At 40.3% G+C, this 16,695-nt stretch overlaps 1 protein-coding gene and 1 long non-coding RNA gene across 2 annotated transcripts; both read right to left on the reverse strand.

The window, feature by feature from the left end:
- Positions 1–3,778: 3,778 nt before the first annotated feature.
- Positions 3,779–4,713, reverse strand: LOC120045571 (piggyBac transposable element-derived protein 4-like). The gene is made up of 2 exons (XM_038990475.1): positions 4,425–4,713; positions 3,779–4,258 (listed from the first exon to the last, which is right to left on the reverse strand). The coding sequence occupies exons 1-2, from the start codon at positions 4,645–4,647 to the stop codon at positions 3,966–3,968; spliced, it is 516 nt and encodes a 171-aa protein (XP_038846403.1). The 5' UTR covers positions 4,648–4,713; the 3' UTR covers positions 3,779–3,965.
- A 68-nt stretch (positions 4,714–4,781) lies between these two features.
- On the reverse strand, positions 4,782–14,364 carry LOC120046427. The gene is made up of 8 exons (XR_005476803.1): positions 11,125–14,364; positions 10,464–10,919; positions 10,059–10,278; positions 9,632–9,838; positions 9,265–9,409; positions 9,076–9,159; positions 5,591–8,937; positions 4,782–4,823 (listed from the first exon to the last, which is right to left on the reverse strand). It is a non-coding gene; the product is annotated as an uncharacterized LOC120046427 (long non-coding RNA).
- Between the last annotated feature and the right edge of the window lie 2,331 nt (positions 14,365–16,695).

A 16,695-nucleotide genomic window follows, 5' to 3' on the forward strand; every position in this document is an offset into this window, starting at 1 on the left:
TCATTTTCCATTAGTTTTGTCTTGTCTTCCTACACACCTGGTTTCAATCCTATTCATTACCTGTTGTGTATTTAACCCTCTGTTTCCCCTCATGTCTTTGTCAGAGATTGTTTTATGTTCAGTATTCGTGTTTTGTATTTGGTGCGCGACGGGTCCCCGTACCCACTTTGTTTCATTGTATTTCATGGTTTTGGAGTTATGTGTTTTAAGTGATTAAACTACTCCCTTCCACCAAGTTTTGATTCTCCTGCGGCTGACTTCCCTGCCACCTATACACACGACTGTGACAAGTGTTTACATAGTCATTCCTTTGATGTGAAGTAATTTAAACATTGTGTTGCCCCAGATTCAAAAGGAGCCATTAGTAAATTCACAATATTTCCTTTTTTAGGGAATTTGTCTTCCTTTTCTATATAATAATTTTTCCATTTTTCTTTTCAAAATATATTCCTGAGTACAATAGCATTTAAACCTGGAAAGCATTTAAAATATGATTTCCCCCATTCAATTCCATTCCAAAACAAGTGGAGCAAACACTCCTTTTAGTACAGGTAGGGCACTACATCGCTGATTCATGTGTCGAGAGGATTCAAGGGTGCCATCTGTGTGATTGAAAGGTATGTGTTGAATGGGTAACATGTCTACTCGGTTGCCACAGTTCACTACTGTGGCTTATAGAATTATTTTGTAATCATGAAAAAAATAAAATAAGAAAATGACTGATGAAATTAAACAAAGACTGGAAAAAGAAAATGGCAAAGAAATTCAAGATGGCACCGAATGTTTTCCCAAAGTTACTAGCAATTCGTAGTTGCAATCCTGTAAATTGCGCTGGAACGTTGCAGAAACATTGGAACAATGCAGTGTGCGAATTAGTACAGGTGAATTGTGAATGATAAGACTTGAACCACCAGTAATAGCTGCCTCTGCAGATGACAGAGTATTTCTGGCTTTGGGACAAACATGAATATGCAATAACAAACTTAAATCTGTGAATGTGTGCTTTTGAAGGGCAACAAAGCATTGGCAATTGAAGGTATTCATGATCAAATGTATGTGATTTTGGGTACTCAAAGCATTTATCAAATGTAAAATGTTAATGCATTTGATTTTGAAATTGAAGGATAACACCTGGTGCCTTTAACCATGGTAATGCTATAACTGTGACAATTTACCACACTGATATACAGTGAAACAATGGTTATGTGTGTTTTTGAGGCCAGATTCAATTCACTTATCACATGGATTTCCTCCATTTTGACAAACAAATTAAGGTATATGTTGTTTTACTTCAAACTCAACATTATTAGAAAATTGTTCACAAATAATGTTGTGCAAGAAATAAAAACAATGAAATTTGTGAATTTGTCAACATAAAAACAAGTTAAATTAACCAAGGCCATTTATAAGACATTGATACACTGAGTATACCAAAAATTAGGAAACACCTTCCTAATATTGAGTTGCACCCACCCTCTTTTTGCCCTCAGAACAGCCTCAATTCGTCGGAGCATGGCGTCTACAAGGTTTTGAAAGCATTCCACATGGATGCCTGGCCCATGTTGACTCCAATGTTCAAGTACCATGTTTCATAAACGTTTCAACAGTGTCTCTGGAAAACTACCTCTTCATGTCAAGAAATGTTCCCTTCCCCCCAAACCTAAAGAAATGCCCTTTGGCACAAATACTGTTAGCTGTGATCTTTGCCAATAAATCAAATGCTTGTACAAAAGCTGGGGGAAAATTAGACAATTTTCAGATATATCAGATTTTCAGATATAACTGATTCCGTCCCCTAAACCTTTAACAACCCCACAAAAATGGCAGCAAATTTTCTGGGTCGGTAAAATAACATATATTTCACACAGCCTGTCGACAAAGATCCGATCAAATGTGATATGAAGAAGAGGAAAGTATCACCACCAACACATGAACGCAGAGTGCCACTGTAGAAATGAATTTGGAGAGATTGTTTTGTGCTCAGCTACGCTACACGTGCAAAACGGCATTCTCGCCCAAACCGCGCAGTGTCCCACTGTGCCTGGATCATCCCCGCATTTTTAGACCGCTTGGTCAGTGTGTGGATTAGTCAGTCTCGTCAGTCGGTCTGTCAGTCTGTGGTGGTCATTGGCGGTCAGTTGAAATGCAGTTCTTTTGTCAGCATGGAGACTACGCAGGGGAACTGCTTTTTCTCGCTGAATCATGGGTCCTCGGAGCAGGACTCGAAGCTGGTGGCCACCATGTAGTTGACACGTGTGAGGATCTGCATGATCTCCAGCTGCATGCCAAACTCATTGAGGACATTGCAGAGTGCCTGAACCAACCAGGAGCCGCGCCCAGGGTTCCTCCACGAGTAGTACCCTACTCTCTCCAATTGGCACTGATGTCAGCGCACGCACGCACACACACACACTACAAGCACACACACAACTACGTTTCCAGCCAGAGTTTTAATGCGAGTAAAGTCATAACGTTTAAAAAGAATCATGACAGCTGTGATGGAAACAGGATTTTTTAGTACAATTTTATAAATGCAGACAGATAATTCGATTGTTCGTCATGGTGGGATCTTTTTGTGTCAGTAAAATTAATTACGCCTTTATGCGCGAATATGGCTATAATAGCCATCATATCAAAGTAAATGTGGAGTCACACGATGATATGGTGTGTGGTTCTACGACTCAGGAAACCATGCAGTTTATTAGGCTACAGAAGAAATAAAATATTATGAACTTCACAGGGTGGTGAAAGTGCACGGTGATGAGCTTGATACTCCTTTCCAATAAATATTGAGGGTCTTATTCTGGTGACATGATGAGTGATGCTTGACTGCCACTTGACAAATAATAATATTCTCGCTCTTATTCATAATGATCTCATCATGAAGACTAGCCTACCTGCACTGTATCTATGAGCTGTTGGCTAGACCGCAGGAGCCAAGACCAGAGTAGGCACATTCGCTATTTAACACAGCTGTTTTTTTGACAAAACTATTGGTAGAGTTGAAAATGCGTTCGAAACACATTGAACTTATTCAGTACATGAAAACTTAAGCAAATTGATTGATTTTATATCTGACAAAAGTCAGTTTAGTGAAAACACACCACTGGTGGGAAAATTTGAATATTTTGTTTATGCAGATTTGAGAACTGTATGTTGTGTTAGGTTTCTACTGTAGCTCACTGTATGTATGGAGCATACTATATTTGTGTGTATTCCTTATAACAGTGGACATGCAAGGTACTCATTTCATAACTTTTATGGTGTTATACTCAATTGTGCTTATGTAGCTAGCTACATTCTATTATATCTGTAAAACAATGCTAATTGCTTCAGAGAAGTATTGGCTTGTGTTGTCTTTTGAAGATATCCTGGCCCTATGACCATGGCTTGTTTTCATTTGGCCTGTTTAGCATAGCTCAGTTCTTCCCTGCCCTGCCCCCTTGTGGAGCTCAACAGTTACTGTTTCTTACTGTTAAATAACTCATATTTGTGATTATGTCAAGGCAATTTATTATTTTTATAGCAGTGTTATTATGTTCTTTGTTATATTGTTTTATTGCTATATCCTGATATTGTATTCTAATGACTAATAATTCCTCTTTATACTATACATTCAGAAACCATAATTTGCCAATATCTTAACTGGAACTGGACATCATTCGAACTGATGATTGATGCCAGCTTTTGTATGCTAGTGTACACTCCTTAACAGTTTTACTGGATGAAAACACAGCAAGAAAACATATAGGCCTACATGTAATAATCGTCTATTTTATTGAAGTATTGGTGGTGGTTGAACAACAAAAACTAGTTTTACTAGAGGGAAAAAAGCTGCAAGAAAAGACTGACAACTTATGAATATGCATAACCCATATTCATGCAGTGATTGAACAACAACTGCATTTCCAACCCCCACCTATAAAGGCATAATATCATTGCAGGTCACCTGTCAAGTCAGTCAGTCAGTAATTGCTGCAGATGTACTCAATAGTGCTTGAGCATATGGTATTCCCAAAGCATGGTGAAATACATAGAGGTGTGTCACAAGCTAAACACATGTACTTTGTCAACCTCCTCTGCTTCCTTCTCTTGGTGCCAGACAGGCAGACTTTGCAGTGACAATTCTGTGCAGTGAGGCGTAGGGGATTGTCTGCAGCAGGACGGCACCTAGTGGATGAACGCCGAGGGGTGTGGTGCTCCTCCAGCAGCTCTCTCATTAGGTTTTCTCTGTACTTTTGGTATGTAATTACTTTACCTATGGGAGAGAGGGAGTGGGGAGGATGAATGAGGGGAGATGATGATGAGGCAGTGGGTAGGTGGGTGAGATATTGTCAATATAATTGCATAATGGAACGGTATGTGATCTTTATGTGAAATGTACGTCCAATTACAAAAAAGACATTGTTCGGTAATCATCTCACCTGTTAGTTGGCAGTGAACTATGTGGCCATTTAGGGCAGCAGTGTCGATAACATGGAAAAAAAGATTATTGTAGTACTTGGTCGTTTTCTGAGCGCATTCCACAAAGCTGTTTATCATGTCCACCTTATCCACTGTCCCCATTTTGAGGTTATAGTCAAGCACACAGTCTGGTTTGATCTTTCTTTCTTCCATCAAGTGGTCCACCTTCCCTGTGGCCGACATGGTTGCTGTATGGACAGTGGAGAGGACATGGACGTCTCGTTTGTCATGCCACTTTACTGCCAGCTGTTGACAGTTTTCCTTGAACTCCACCTCCTCTCTCTGCATCTTCCTGCATCCGAATGCCGGCATCCCCTTCCTGTTTGACCTGACTGTGCCACAGGCCCCTCTGCAGGTAGCTAACCAACCAGGTTCAATGTTAACATTAGGCTATAACTAGCAATGCAAATGGCTCTGAGATACGAATAATATTATTACACAGATCATATGCGTAATGTTAGCTAGCTAACAGTACTCTTTAACTTGAAATTAAAATTACTTTCTGACTAAATTAGAAATGTGTAATATCTGAAAATGTAGCTAGCTAGACTGTCTTACTCGTATACATGGATGGACGCTTCTCCCTCTCTGTCACGGATGTGATGATTGCCCTTAGTTTGAAGATTTAATTCGGAGACAGGTGTTTTATACAACAGCCTTCTGTGTGTTCTCTGTCTGCATATTTGCAATGAAACACCAGAATTTTCTCCATCTCCTTAGCTATCATACTCTAATTCCACTGAATCCTCCAGAAAGTGGAGAGCAGCACTTATGCAATTCTACTATGTGATATCTTTTTTTTTTAAAGCAGCGTTAGAAAGGATTACCTACACATACTGACCAGCTCATGCTATGGACAAAAGCGTGCTACATGGCAGACCAATCCGAACTCATCTCTCGGCATGTCCAGCCCACTCATTATCTCAGTCAATCATGGCTAGCGGGAAGGTTACCTAAGTGTATGTAAACTTCCGACTTCAACTGTATGTTCGACAATTTAATAGAACAATTATATCCAGTCAGTTGAGATTTGCTGGATATAATAAATATGGCCCGTAGTTACACACTAAAATAACACGTTTTGCCCTTACATCGAATACTTTCTTTTAAAAAAAAGACTACTTACGATTCTTCACCACTAGAGGTCACTGATTGCACAAAGCTGAACTCGAACGAGATTACAGAGGGGCGGGATTTCCATTGCCCAAGACGGAGGAATTTCAACGTGACACAGGAAAAATGGCTGCTTTCCCTTTGTTAGCTTTATCATCTCGTGCACAGCTAGCTGTTCTTATACTGTTCCAAGCACACAACAGGATCACTTACACTACGGGAAGGGGGTTTACTATTGACGTCTCACATTCAACCCATTCGGCATTTTCTGCTAGCACTATATTACCGCAAAGCACGGTAACATAAAAAGAGATACGCCTGTGGCCTACTCACGCTGTCTAAGCGCGATAGACGGATAGATAATACTCCAGCCCGGTCAACAAATAGATCTATCCTCAAATTTCTAACATTGCTGGATCCATGCCATCGCTCTAGAAATGAATACTGAACGAATCACTCGCTCCTGAAATGCGAGTGACAGAAATAGTACACGTCTGGCATAATGGACTATATCTGAAATTTAACAACTCATACTACTCTGACGTCATCAGATACACCACACCGGGGACAACTTCTATGGTTACACAGACACAACAAAATCCTGCCTACGGCTCTATTCGTATACAACGCAGTCTGTTTGCCTAGTAATTCATATATATACTTAATACAACAGTAACGTCTCGTTCTATCTTAGACTCCTCGCACAGGGGCATCAATTATGTCATGATGTGACGATCATTAAAGTGAAGACTGTTATATTATCAAATCAATTCTCTATGTGTAATTATTACGTGATTAAACTAATCATGTAAATATTAATTACCTAGGAAGTCGGGGCACCACAGGAAAATGTTATTTAAAGAGTTACTATCTCACGAATGTAACTCTTCATATATTTTCATATTTTATTGATTATAGTCACTCATTAATGTATTATTACCTCATCAGTCCTTCTGAACGTTGTAATTCTTTATAGTCTGCACGAACCCTACTTTATCGATGAATCAGGAATACACAAATAGGCGCAATTATTTATTTACTGATTAATTAAACAATTACAGAATATACAAACACATACTAACATTATACAGTAAATAGTCCTTAGAAGACTAACGAAACAGGACAGTTTGGTTATAACACCATGGCGAATTCAGAGAGAGGACGGGGGAGGAATGGAGACAAAGAAGTTACTCTATCGGACATTGGGAAATACAAAATCTTAAGCACTCCAGTAACCGCTCATTTGGTAAAAGGAATGCAATTGACATATTTACGATTGAGCTGTCATTGATTGTCCAAATCCTTTGGTCACGGAGATGTTGAGTGTACGACTCTGGTTCGGCCACCAGAGATTGCCATGTCCTTATACACCTCAGTCTGCTTGGTCTATAGAGTGGTAGATTTCTTAACCATTTGTAACGTATTCAGCTGGCGCTGCACGTAACTGGTCTAATATGTTAATTATTCAGCAAGTCCTTTTACACACTTGGGGGAAAAGGGCGTTCCATTACGTTTGGCATAATGTCTGTGCACACGTGGGCGTGGTTACTGACTGGGAAAATTTACATGAAAAAACACTTTCTCATTTAGAAGACTAAAGTCACAGTTCTATCTTTTCAAAAGTATTCTGATACTTAATCATTCATTTCATACAACATTCAGATGCAAACCTCATAATTGAGAAGAGTAGATAAACAGAGATACAGTTATGTGGTTCTACCGTCTTTCATGATGTCACAACATAAAAAAACAAATTCGACATGAGGGTTATTTTAGTCTCCAATGACCATTTCCAGCATTGCCCAAAATATAAATATTGTTTCATTCTCCATTTTTGAGATGTTGGAGTCTTGGCGGGAAAGGATCCTTTGTTCTACTGGGAAATCTCTGTAACAAAAAGGCTGTTTCCCCACCACTACTGCCTGGCAAGGAAAGGTATTTCCGACCATCATAAAACTGGCCAACAGCCCCAGGAGAGGTTGGGGGTGGGGTTCTGACCTTTGTCTAGCCGGCATCTTTAATCTCCAGCACAGGACTGGCAAGTCATGACACCTCTCAACTACACCATTTTTCAATTCTTCATCAATCCACAGGGATTTAACAGTTTTTACAGTCATTTTCTTAATGGGTCCATGCTTATTAGTATCTGGGATATGCAATTTCATAAATGTGTCAAGTTCAGCGGCTGGTTGCTCGTCATTACACACCACGGACCAAGAAATATTATTCAAATCAACAACATCACTGCAAAAAGTCAGCTCTCAAGAAAAAAATATTTTAAAAAAGCAATAAAATGGGGGAAATATTACTTAAAATAAGCAAAATGATCTGCCAACAGAACAGGAAAATTTCACTTGCCAAGATTTTTTTAAACAAGTAAAAATATCTATTCTCAAAGAACGCAAAGATATCTTATAACTAGTACGGCCAGACTAAAAACAAGTAATTTGTCTGGATACAAAGAAAAAATTTAAGAATCATTTTTCAATATGTAGGAAAATGTGCTTAAATTTAGCAAATGCTAGTGCCATCATCTTGAAATAAGGCTATATGTTTAGTAAATATATCTTAAAACCAGTACAGCTACACTAAAAACAAGTACATTTGTCTGGACACAAAGAAAAGATTTAAGAATAATTTGCTCTATGTAGGAAAATGTGCTTAAATTTGCTATTGTAATCGTCTTGAAATAAGGCCAAACACCCTGGAATTAACAGAAAAATTGCATATTGTGCTTAAAATAAGTAATCCTGACTAAGATAAATGTACTTGTACTAATACTAGAAATAAGATTGGCTTGCTTAAAGAAAGAATGCCTCTAACTTCTTTTCAATTCTTTATCCAGAGGCTGCATATGGGCAGAACAAAGGATGCAAAAACAACAACAACAAAGGCCATTGGTGGTCAATGTGAAAATGAAAAAGCAAGACCTATGGCAAGATAACAAATGTAACAGTGCTTTAAGGTTATCGGATCGGTTCTCGGATCGGTCGATACACACAGTTCTGTTATCGGGACCGGAATTTTTAAATTTGTTATTGTGCAACCCTAGTCAGTAATGAACTTTTTCCACTCGGCCATAGCCTTTTTATATGAAGAAGTCATGTCCCGGTCGTGGATGGGGTCCGAGAGGACTTCTGTCTGCAGCACAGAGAGGAGTGTCGCAATGAACTTAGGATATGTGAGGTGAAAGGCGTAATAACACGCCATGAGATACGTCACACTTGCATAGATGTTTTCTTTTGGGAAGGTCACCACAGGCATGGTTCCAATGGCCAGATTGCAGTTGGTTTTGCAAACAATCACGACAGGGCTGAAGAGTGGTCTTGCCTGAAGAAAGGTGTTGGGATCTTCTGCAGACTGACACAAACACAAAGAGAAAAACAAATATGACCTCAAAAACAATTCACACTGCTTTTGTATGTTATGGTCAAGTAATATGAACATTCTAATACATGCACACATTTCTTAACTCAAGGATGTGAAGCATAGCCTCACTTGCATGTCCTAACGTCTTCGTTGGAGCCACAGCTGATGGGAACATGTCTGGTAAAGCCTTCATCAAGGCGATTGAGTGCTTCACTGTTAAAAACGAAAATAGTCTCATTTGATTTACTGCAGCCAGTTATTTAAACAAACATTAATACTTTCATGGGATTCTCCATTGTCAACAGAGCCAGTAATTACCTTTGTCCAGCAGCGGTTGCTTCATGACCTTTTGAGCACTCCATAAAACTGTGCCTTGTTGTAAAAGGTACCCCCAGCGGGTCTTCAGTTCAGGTACGAAGCGGGAGTTCCCTCGATCGAGGTTCCGCCGGAGTTCATCCATAACCTGACACACACACAGACAGACAGACAGAGATAGTCTTACACTATCTAGCTGGAGGCGTAGGAAGCATTAGCCTGGTTACTACCAGACCGAATTCTCGTGAGCTCACTGTTTTACATTTGCTCAAAGTAGTTTACCCCCGTCCCTGCTATGGCTTCTCACGCTGCTCAGGTCTGGTGTTAACCAGGCTAAGAAAGCATACTTAAAATGAATACATTTGCTTACATGATCCAGTTCTCTGAAGCAGGGATACGCTTGAATATCTTGGTAGGCCCGTCCTGCTCCTTAGTAGCATCAGAGTCGATAAAGGCCCGTGTTGCTTGAGGTCCAGGAGCTGGGAAACATCCTTCTGGTTGGGTCTGGCCTTTGTTTTGTACATCTCCTGTAGAATTTTATAATGTCTCGCCTGGTTCTGTAGGCTCTCAGTAGTTTCTGATGCCAGAAAACATAACAAACCCGACCAATTAACATTTAAAAATGTAGACTGAAATTAAGACCAATGTTCCCACTGGTACTACCACCCCAAACCTCTCATTCCACAGGAAACACTGAAGACTAAATAGTTACTTTGTTTCTAGTCCCTCGTTTAGAGTAGTAGTAGAAGTTGCATTTATACGGAAACACTATCCACTATTTAAATTTGTGTACTTACCACCCAACTGTTCAACCTCTGGGGTGCTGCATCTAGATTGTGGGGATCTCTCCAAGATCAAAGTTGAGGAGGTGGACTCGTCAGTCTCATCAGTGGACATCTCCTGGCTGCTCTGAAAGCTAAGGCTTCGTGGCCTCTTTCTTGAAGGGGTCGCTCCCTGCTTCTTTTTGGGGGTTGTCACACTCTGAATCCTTTTCAAAAGCTGCTTCTTCACAGATTCCTAACAAACAACAAATTGTTTGTGTTATAAATCACATTTAACAAAATCAAATCCAGAAATGAAACGATACAAGCAGACACATGTTTCCATGATTGATCTGGATGAAGCACATCCCTCCTATTTTGAGTGTCAGATGTTTGCACTTTGGTATTCAACATGTGTTGAATACCTGAGTAGTGACTTACCCACTCAGCTCCACTGGTTGCAGATCTGTCCCGCAGCATTGGGTAGTAGTCTATGAGATGCTTCGCCATTACAGTGAGTTCACGGCTGCATGGATACTGGAAGTCATCCCTGCCGCTCTCTTAATGGAAATCATGCTTGTTACTGTATTCCTGATTAATCAACAGCGAAGATCTTTGGAAAGGATATAGTCTCCTTCTTGTCCAGCACGCTATTATTCAAAAAAGGTGCTTCTTGATTGCTCCAACTCTGTGTCTGTGTATAAGACATACTGTTGGCTGACAAGCTGTACGGTTCTGGTGGCACCATGTTGGTCTCTTGGGTTTGGAGAGGGGTGGGGGGATGGAGAGTGGAAGGGGGTAGAGGGTAGAGGAGGAGGAGGGAAAGGGGGTGGTAGTGGGGCTGAAATCACAGGTCCCAGAGGAGGTGCCTGGTCTACACAGGTCTGATTCTTGACCCTGTATAAGACATACATTTATTCAATGGTAATTATAAAGGCAAAGAACACCACACTGTAACAACAACCTAACAGCAAACACCAAAACAACTACATCTAAAGATACATGTATTGTAAAGATGGCCAGGAAATGCGTCTTTGATAACAGGAAACACTGCCTGCATGGTTAGATTAAATGTCTCCCAAATGTCAAAATCTAACATTACCTCATTTTCACCATGAGAAAGTCTCCAAATGGTTCTCCTTCTGAAGAAGTGCTCTGGCCCGGGAAAGAGATCCCGTAATCCTCCTTAGAGAGGCTGGGCAGCATGTCTGTGCTTACATTAGCAGCTGAAAAACACATTTAACCACTTGGTAAATAGTTAAGTAATTAGCAACTAATACATAGTTTATAGACGCAAAGTGTCAGGTTGATATAGGTTATGAGACATTAGCATACTGTCTGTCTTCCCTTTCCAGTTAATGCCGGAATGATTTACCAAGCTAGCTAATGTTAGCTAACAAAATTAGACTACCAGTATATCATTAACGTTGACGTTAATTACTTTAAACCAAAAGATAGTGCAAGCTAATGAAACTAACGCTAAATTGTCACCCATATTGAAAATCTTAGTTACGTTAATCTTTGCTTGCCTAGCTAAGATTGTAGATAATGACTGACACCGTCGATAATTGAGCTTCGCCGTCTTTTGGCCCTTTCTATTTATTTTCTATTATCAATAGAAAGGGCGCCAAAGACGGTGAAGCTAAATAATCGACGGTGCCAGTCATTAGGGCACATTTACACCTTATTAACACTATTTCTGGCAATAAAGCCCTATCAATCTAACCAAAGTTCAAGTGTTTTCAACGAATGGCCGTTCGTGCAGTTATTAACTGCTAACAGATAACGTTATCTAGTTAAAATTAGCATGCTAACTTGGTTTACCAACTTTCCAATTCAAATGAACGTTAGCTAAAATTAGCTTGCTAAGGAGAAAGGTAGACGGGTATAAACAAATTAACATTACCTTTCAATACTGCATTTGATATATGATCCATGCCAGGATATGTGTTATCCATTCCATCTTCATTCATGGTTTTGCTAGATGACTCAAAGATTTGGACCACCTTTGACTTTTTTTTTTATAGGCCTCCCTTATGTAGCTAGATAATGTGATGAACATATGTCACTTAAGTAATATCACACAAGAGGGAGTGCTGAATATCAGCACGGCTGTGATTCGGTCGTACGTACGAGGCTGCAGGCCGAGTGCGGAAGAGAATAATATTCAGTATAACAGCACGACCTCGAGTGTGATACTGCTTCTTTACAACAGTTCTTCAAGCGCCATTTATTAGCTAACAGTAATAAGCGACAAAATATTATGATTTGTTTATTTATTTAATCATTTATTTGGCTCCGCCAACACACATAGTTCCACAACTGGACTGGGACTGGACTGTTGCGAAGCACCACAAACATTTTCCTGCACACTAGCTTGCTACTTTGTGTAGGTCTACACGTTACCGTCCTCTCCTGACGACCATTCATAATTTAACTCAAATGTTATTTGTGGAAATATGTTCATCTCTGCGGTGCGAAGTTTGTTACAATCTAAGATAGATAACGGTCGTTAATGTAATTAACGGTTATTAGAACACCTGTAAAGCGGAGTGATACGTGTATAGTTTAATGTCCCAGTGCTGTTCTCTACTCCAATACTTGGTCGTATTATAAATACTTCTGAACTTCATTTTCAATTCTTTCCATCCTTTTCATAGAAAGCAGTGGGAACGTTTTACTTGCGTTTGCTTTTAGTAACGTTCAAGATGCTTTGGCGGTGCGTTATCTGCTGCCTTTTTATGACTTTTCATTGAAACTGTTATTGAGCCATATCAATAGATTGCACAGTCACAGCTCTGCTTTCTGGTTGCTCGGATACACTGAAGAATATAGAGTGTACAATTCCGTATATCATCATGTAAAGAGAAGACACCTTCAACACCTACTTGAAGGCACCCGACCAGGTGAACAGCCATCGGAGGCAAGCCAAGTACCACCGGAACAAGTAGCTAGCTAGGATTTGTTTTTGTTTTCTGGATGTTAAAAAATTATTTAATGAACGGACGATACACGGACCAAAGTCATACTATCCATAGGCTATTCGATAATTTTAGGTATAATGACTCTTATGGCTAAAGCTGGGTTAATGTGAAAAGAATCAATGATAAATGGGAACAAAACACTTAAATAGCTCTATTGGTGAAACTATATACAATTTCAAATAATAATCTGTTTCTTTGATATGTGGTACACAGGACAACATTCAACCCGATCAGCTTCTAGCTAACTCCAGCATCACTGATCAGCAACTCCATACACCTGACTCAGATGAAGGGCAAAGGGGCATTGACCAACATGGAGCTGTCACAGTGCAACAAGTAAGTTACTCGGTTGGTGGTAATCTACTGAAATTGACCATATTTTTTTAAGTACTTGGCTATACTAATAGCATTCATAGTCCTGTCACAAACATTATACTTGTCATGAACTAGTAATGTCCAGCCTGCACTTGCATTCCATTTGGTCATTATCTGTCAGGATACTGCATTCAATGTCAACTTTTTTTTAGGATCTGACAACATATGCCACTGCTTTTGTGATAAATGCCAGAGCCAAGCATTGTCTCTCACAGGTAAGATGCTTTTTCTGAACAGAGCACAGCATTTGGTTAGTTACATTATGCAGAGCATTTTGTAATGGTTCAGTGATGGTTGAGTTAATTCTTAGTGCTAGGTTGTCCGCCTTACTATTGTTGATCCCTTATGTCCTTATGTTAATGAATATGTATAAGTATACATGATGGTGTGTTCCGACCTCCATGATTGATGACATCTCTCTCTCTCTCTCTCTCTCTCTCTCTTTCTCTCATTTTCAGAAAGGTGTGAATGGCATTGGTGCTGGGGTACAGCAGTAACAGTCATCACTATTGGACAACCTCAGGAAGCAGATGGAGGGAGTGCTAAAGAAGCATTCAGAAAGCACATCAGGTCTACTTGAAAAAGATGCAATGGATATATGTGACAATTTCATTGACCCTTTTGCTGGCGTTGCAACAACATTTCGACAGGACAGTGTTATTAAGAAGCAGTTTAGCTGTTTGGACGCAGAGGAAATTCCAATTGCTTAAACCTGGTGGCTTCCCCCTCTCTCTCACTCTGTCCTACACTCAGGTTCTGTTATCTCAGGCAATAAATTCCTGGCGGAGACTTTCTCCCCCTGGTAATACAGAGAGAGAGACCACAGAGAGAACACCATAGACCACAGAGGGATTTCACTTGGCCAAACTCCTAAATTCCCAACATGGGAGTTTTAAACAATATGTCCACCTTTGAGAGTGTGGAAATGGTCCGTGTACACTAAAAGGACAGTTATGTTGAGTGTGTTTCATTTGGTGACCTAATGAAGGACAGGAAACACGCATAACTATATCTCTGAATGTGTAAATTTCTCAATTATGGGGTTTGCATCTAATTCTTGTATAAAATTAATGAGTAAAGATTCAACTATTTGTGAAATGATGTAATGTGATGTTAACCTTTTAATTTGAGAGAATTGAATTCTCTGTAAAGTTTCACTAGTCGCGGCCACGCCCCCGTGAGCACAGACATGATCTGGCATCATGAACCTCACTTTTCTATAGTAACGAATAAAACCCACTCCTGAGAAAATCCTCTTCAGACCACGCATACCTCAGTGTAAGCTGAGGTGGCACAGGTTTGAGTACCAAGACTAAGCAAAACCACAGCTGGAGCTGTGATTGCGAATAGTTGAGTACCAAAACTAGAAAACTATACCACGTGGAGCATTGGCTACACGGCTGGAAATGGTTCAACTCTGAGACTATCGATCCCTACAGAATAAGAGCAAATCTTAGATACTAATTACTAGTCTGCAGCTAGAAATTATGTAAACCTGGGATGCGAATACCGACAACCGCCGAAACATCTACTCTTAGAACAATGGACGCCTGACATATTCATAACAACAGACACTATCAGGAGCCGCCGATAGACCTACAACCACTCTCCGATGAACTGACTCCAGCAGACGGACTGACAATTCCAACAGAGAAGATCACAATGACATATGGGCGTAAATATATTTATTGCAATTATTCCCGAATGAGTTGAGCTCTTTGTAGCCTGGGTCGGTTGTTGGTATTCAGGTACTAAAGCGTCTAGGGTGAAAAAGTTTAATGAAAAAAGTTGAGCGAGGAAAAAACTAAGACATTGGTAAATGTGTTAAATTGCAGACTTTTTAAAATGTAAACGGTTATTAAAAGTAAAAAAAGAAAAGTTTGGCAGGTAGCCAATTTGCAACAGATAAGCCAGATAGGCCTATCTGGCTTTTATGATTATAATGGTCATAAGGCTTCTTGACAGTGTCATAAAGTGTATCTTCAAAATACAATGGGGGGGGGGGGAAACAGCAACAACCAGGTGGCGACACGCATCTCTGCATGCCTTGCAGACAGCTCAGCTTGGCTGTCAGCCCACCACATCAAGCTAAACCTCGACAAAACAGAGCTGCTCTTCCTCTCAGGAAGGCCTGCTCACTCCAAAACTGCTGCATCACTGTTGACAACTCCACAGTGTTTCCCTCCCAAAGTGCAAAGAACCTTGGCATCATCCTGGACAACACCCTGTCATTCTCTGCAAACATCAAAGTAGTGACTCGCTCCTGCAGGTTCATGCTCTACATCCCTCAAACTCAAATCTAGACCTTGAAGCCAGTTCCACTGCTTGTTTTCATTGTTCCCCTCTAATCAGGGACAGATATAGGCCAGGCACCACCTGGTGGGTGCAATTAATTATCAGGTAGCACAGACAACCAGCAGGCTCCAGATCTCGTAGGGTACGATTTTAATACATCTGCTCCACAACATCAATAGAGTATGACCTTTCCTCGCACAGGAAGTGGCGCAGGTCCTAATCCAGGCACTTATCAGCTCCAGTCTAGACTAGTGCGCCTCTGTTGGCTGGGCCATCAAACCCCTGCAACTTATCCAGAATGCCGCAGTCCGCCTGGTGTTCAACCTTCCTAAGTTCTCCCATGTCCACCCGCATCATCTTCAAGATCCTGGTGCCTGCCTATGGAGCAACAAGGGGAACTGACCCTCCATACCTTCAGCCTATGCTCAAACTTTATATCCCTACCCGATTACTCCGTTTTTCAACAGGACAATGACCCAACACTCCTCCAGTCTGTGTAAGGGCTATTTTACCAAGACGGCGAGTGATGGCGTGCTGCATCAGATGACCTGGCCTCCACAATCCCCGGACCTCAACCAAATTGAGATGGTTTTGGATGAGTCGGACCACAGAGTGAAGGAAAAGCAGCCAACAAGTGCTCAGCATATGTGGGAACTCCTTCAAGACTGTTGGAACACATCCCAGGTGAAGCTGGTTGAGAGAATGCCAAGAGTGTGCAAAGGGTGGCTATTTGAAGAATCTCAAATATAAAATATATTTTGATTTGTTTAACACTTTTTTGGTTACTACATGATTCCATATGTGTTATTTCATAGTTTTGATGTATTCACTAATATTCTACAATGTAGAAAATAGTAAAAAATTAAGAACAACCCTTGAATGAGTAGGTGTTCTAAAACTTTGACCAGAAGTGTAGCTGAATAAAATAGAAATGATATTTTCTCCAAATTATTTCCAAGGAAGTGCCCACATGCAGCTATTCTGAGTTGAGCAGTTAACAAAGAAACAGGTCCCTCTAT

The sequence above is a fragment of the Salvelinus namaycush genome, chromosome 4 (genome assembly GCF_016432855.1).
Source record: "Salvelinus namaycush isolate Seneca chromosome 4, SaNama_1.0, whole genome shotgun sequence".
Classification (NCBI taxonomy): domain Eukaryota; kingdom Metazoa; phylum Chordata; class Actinopteri; order Salmoniformes; family Salmonidae; genus Salvelinus; species Salvelinus namaycush.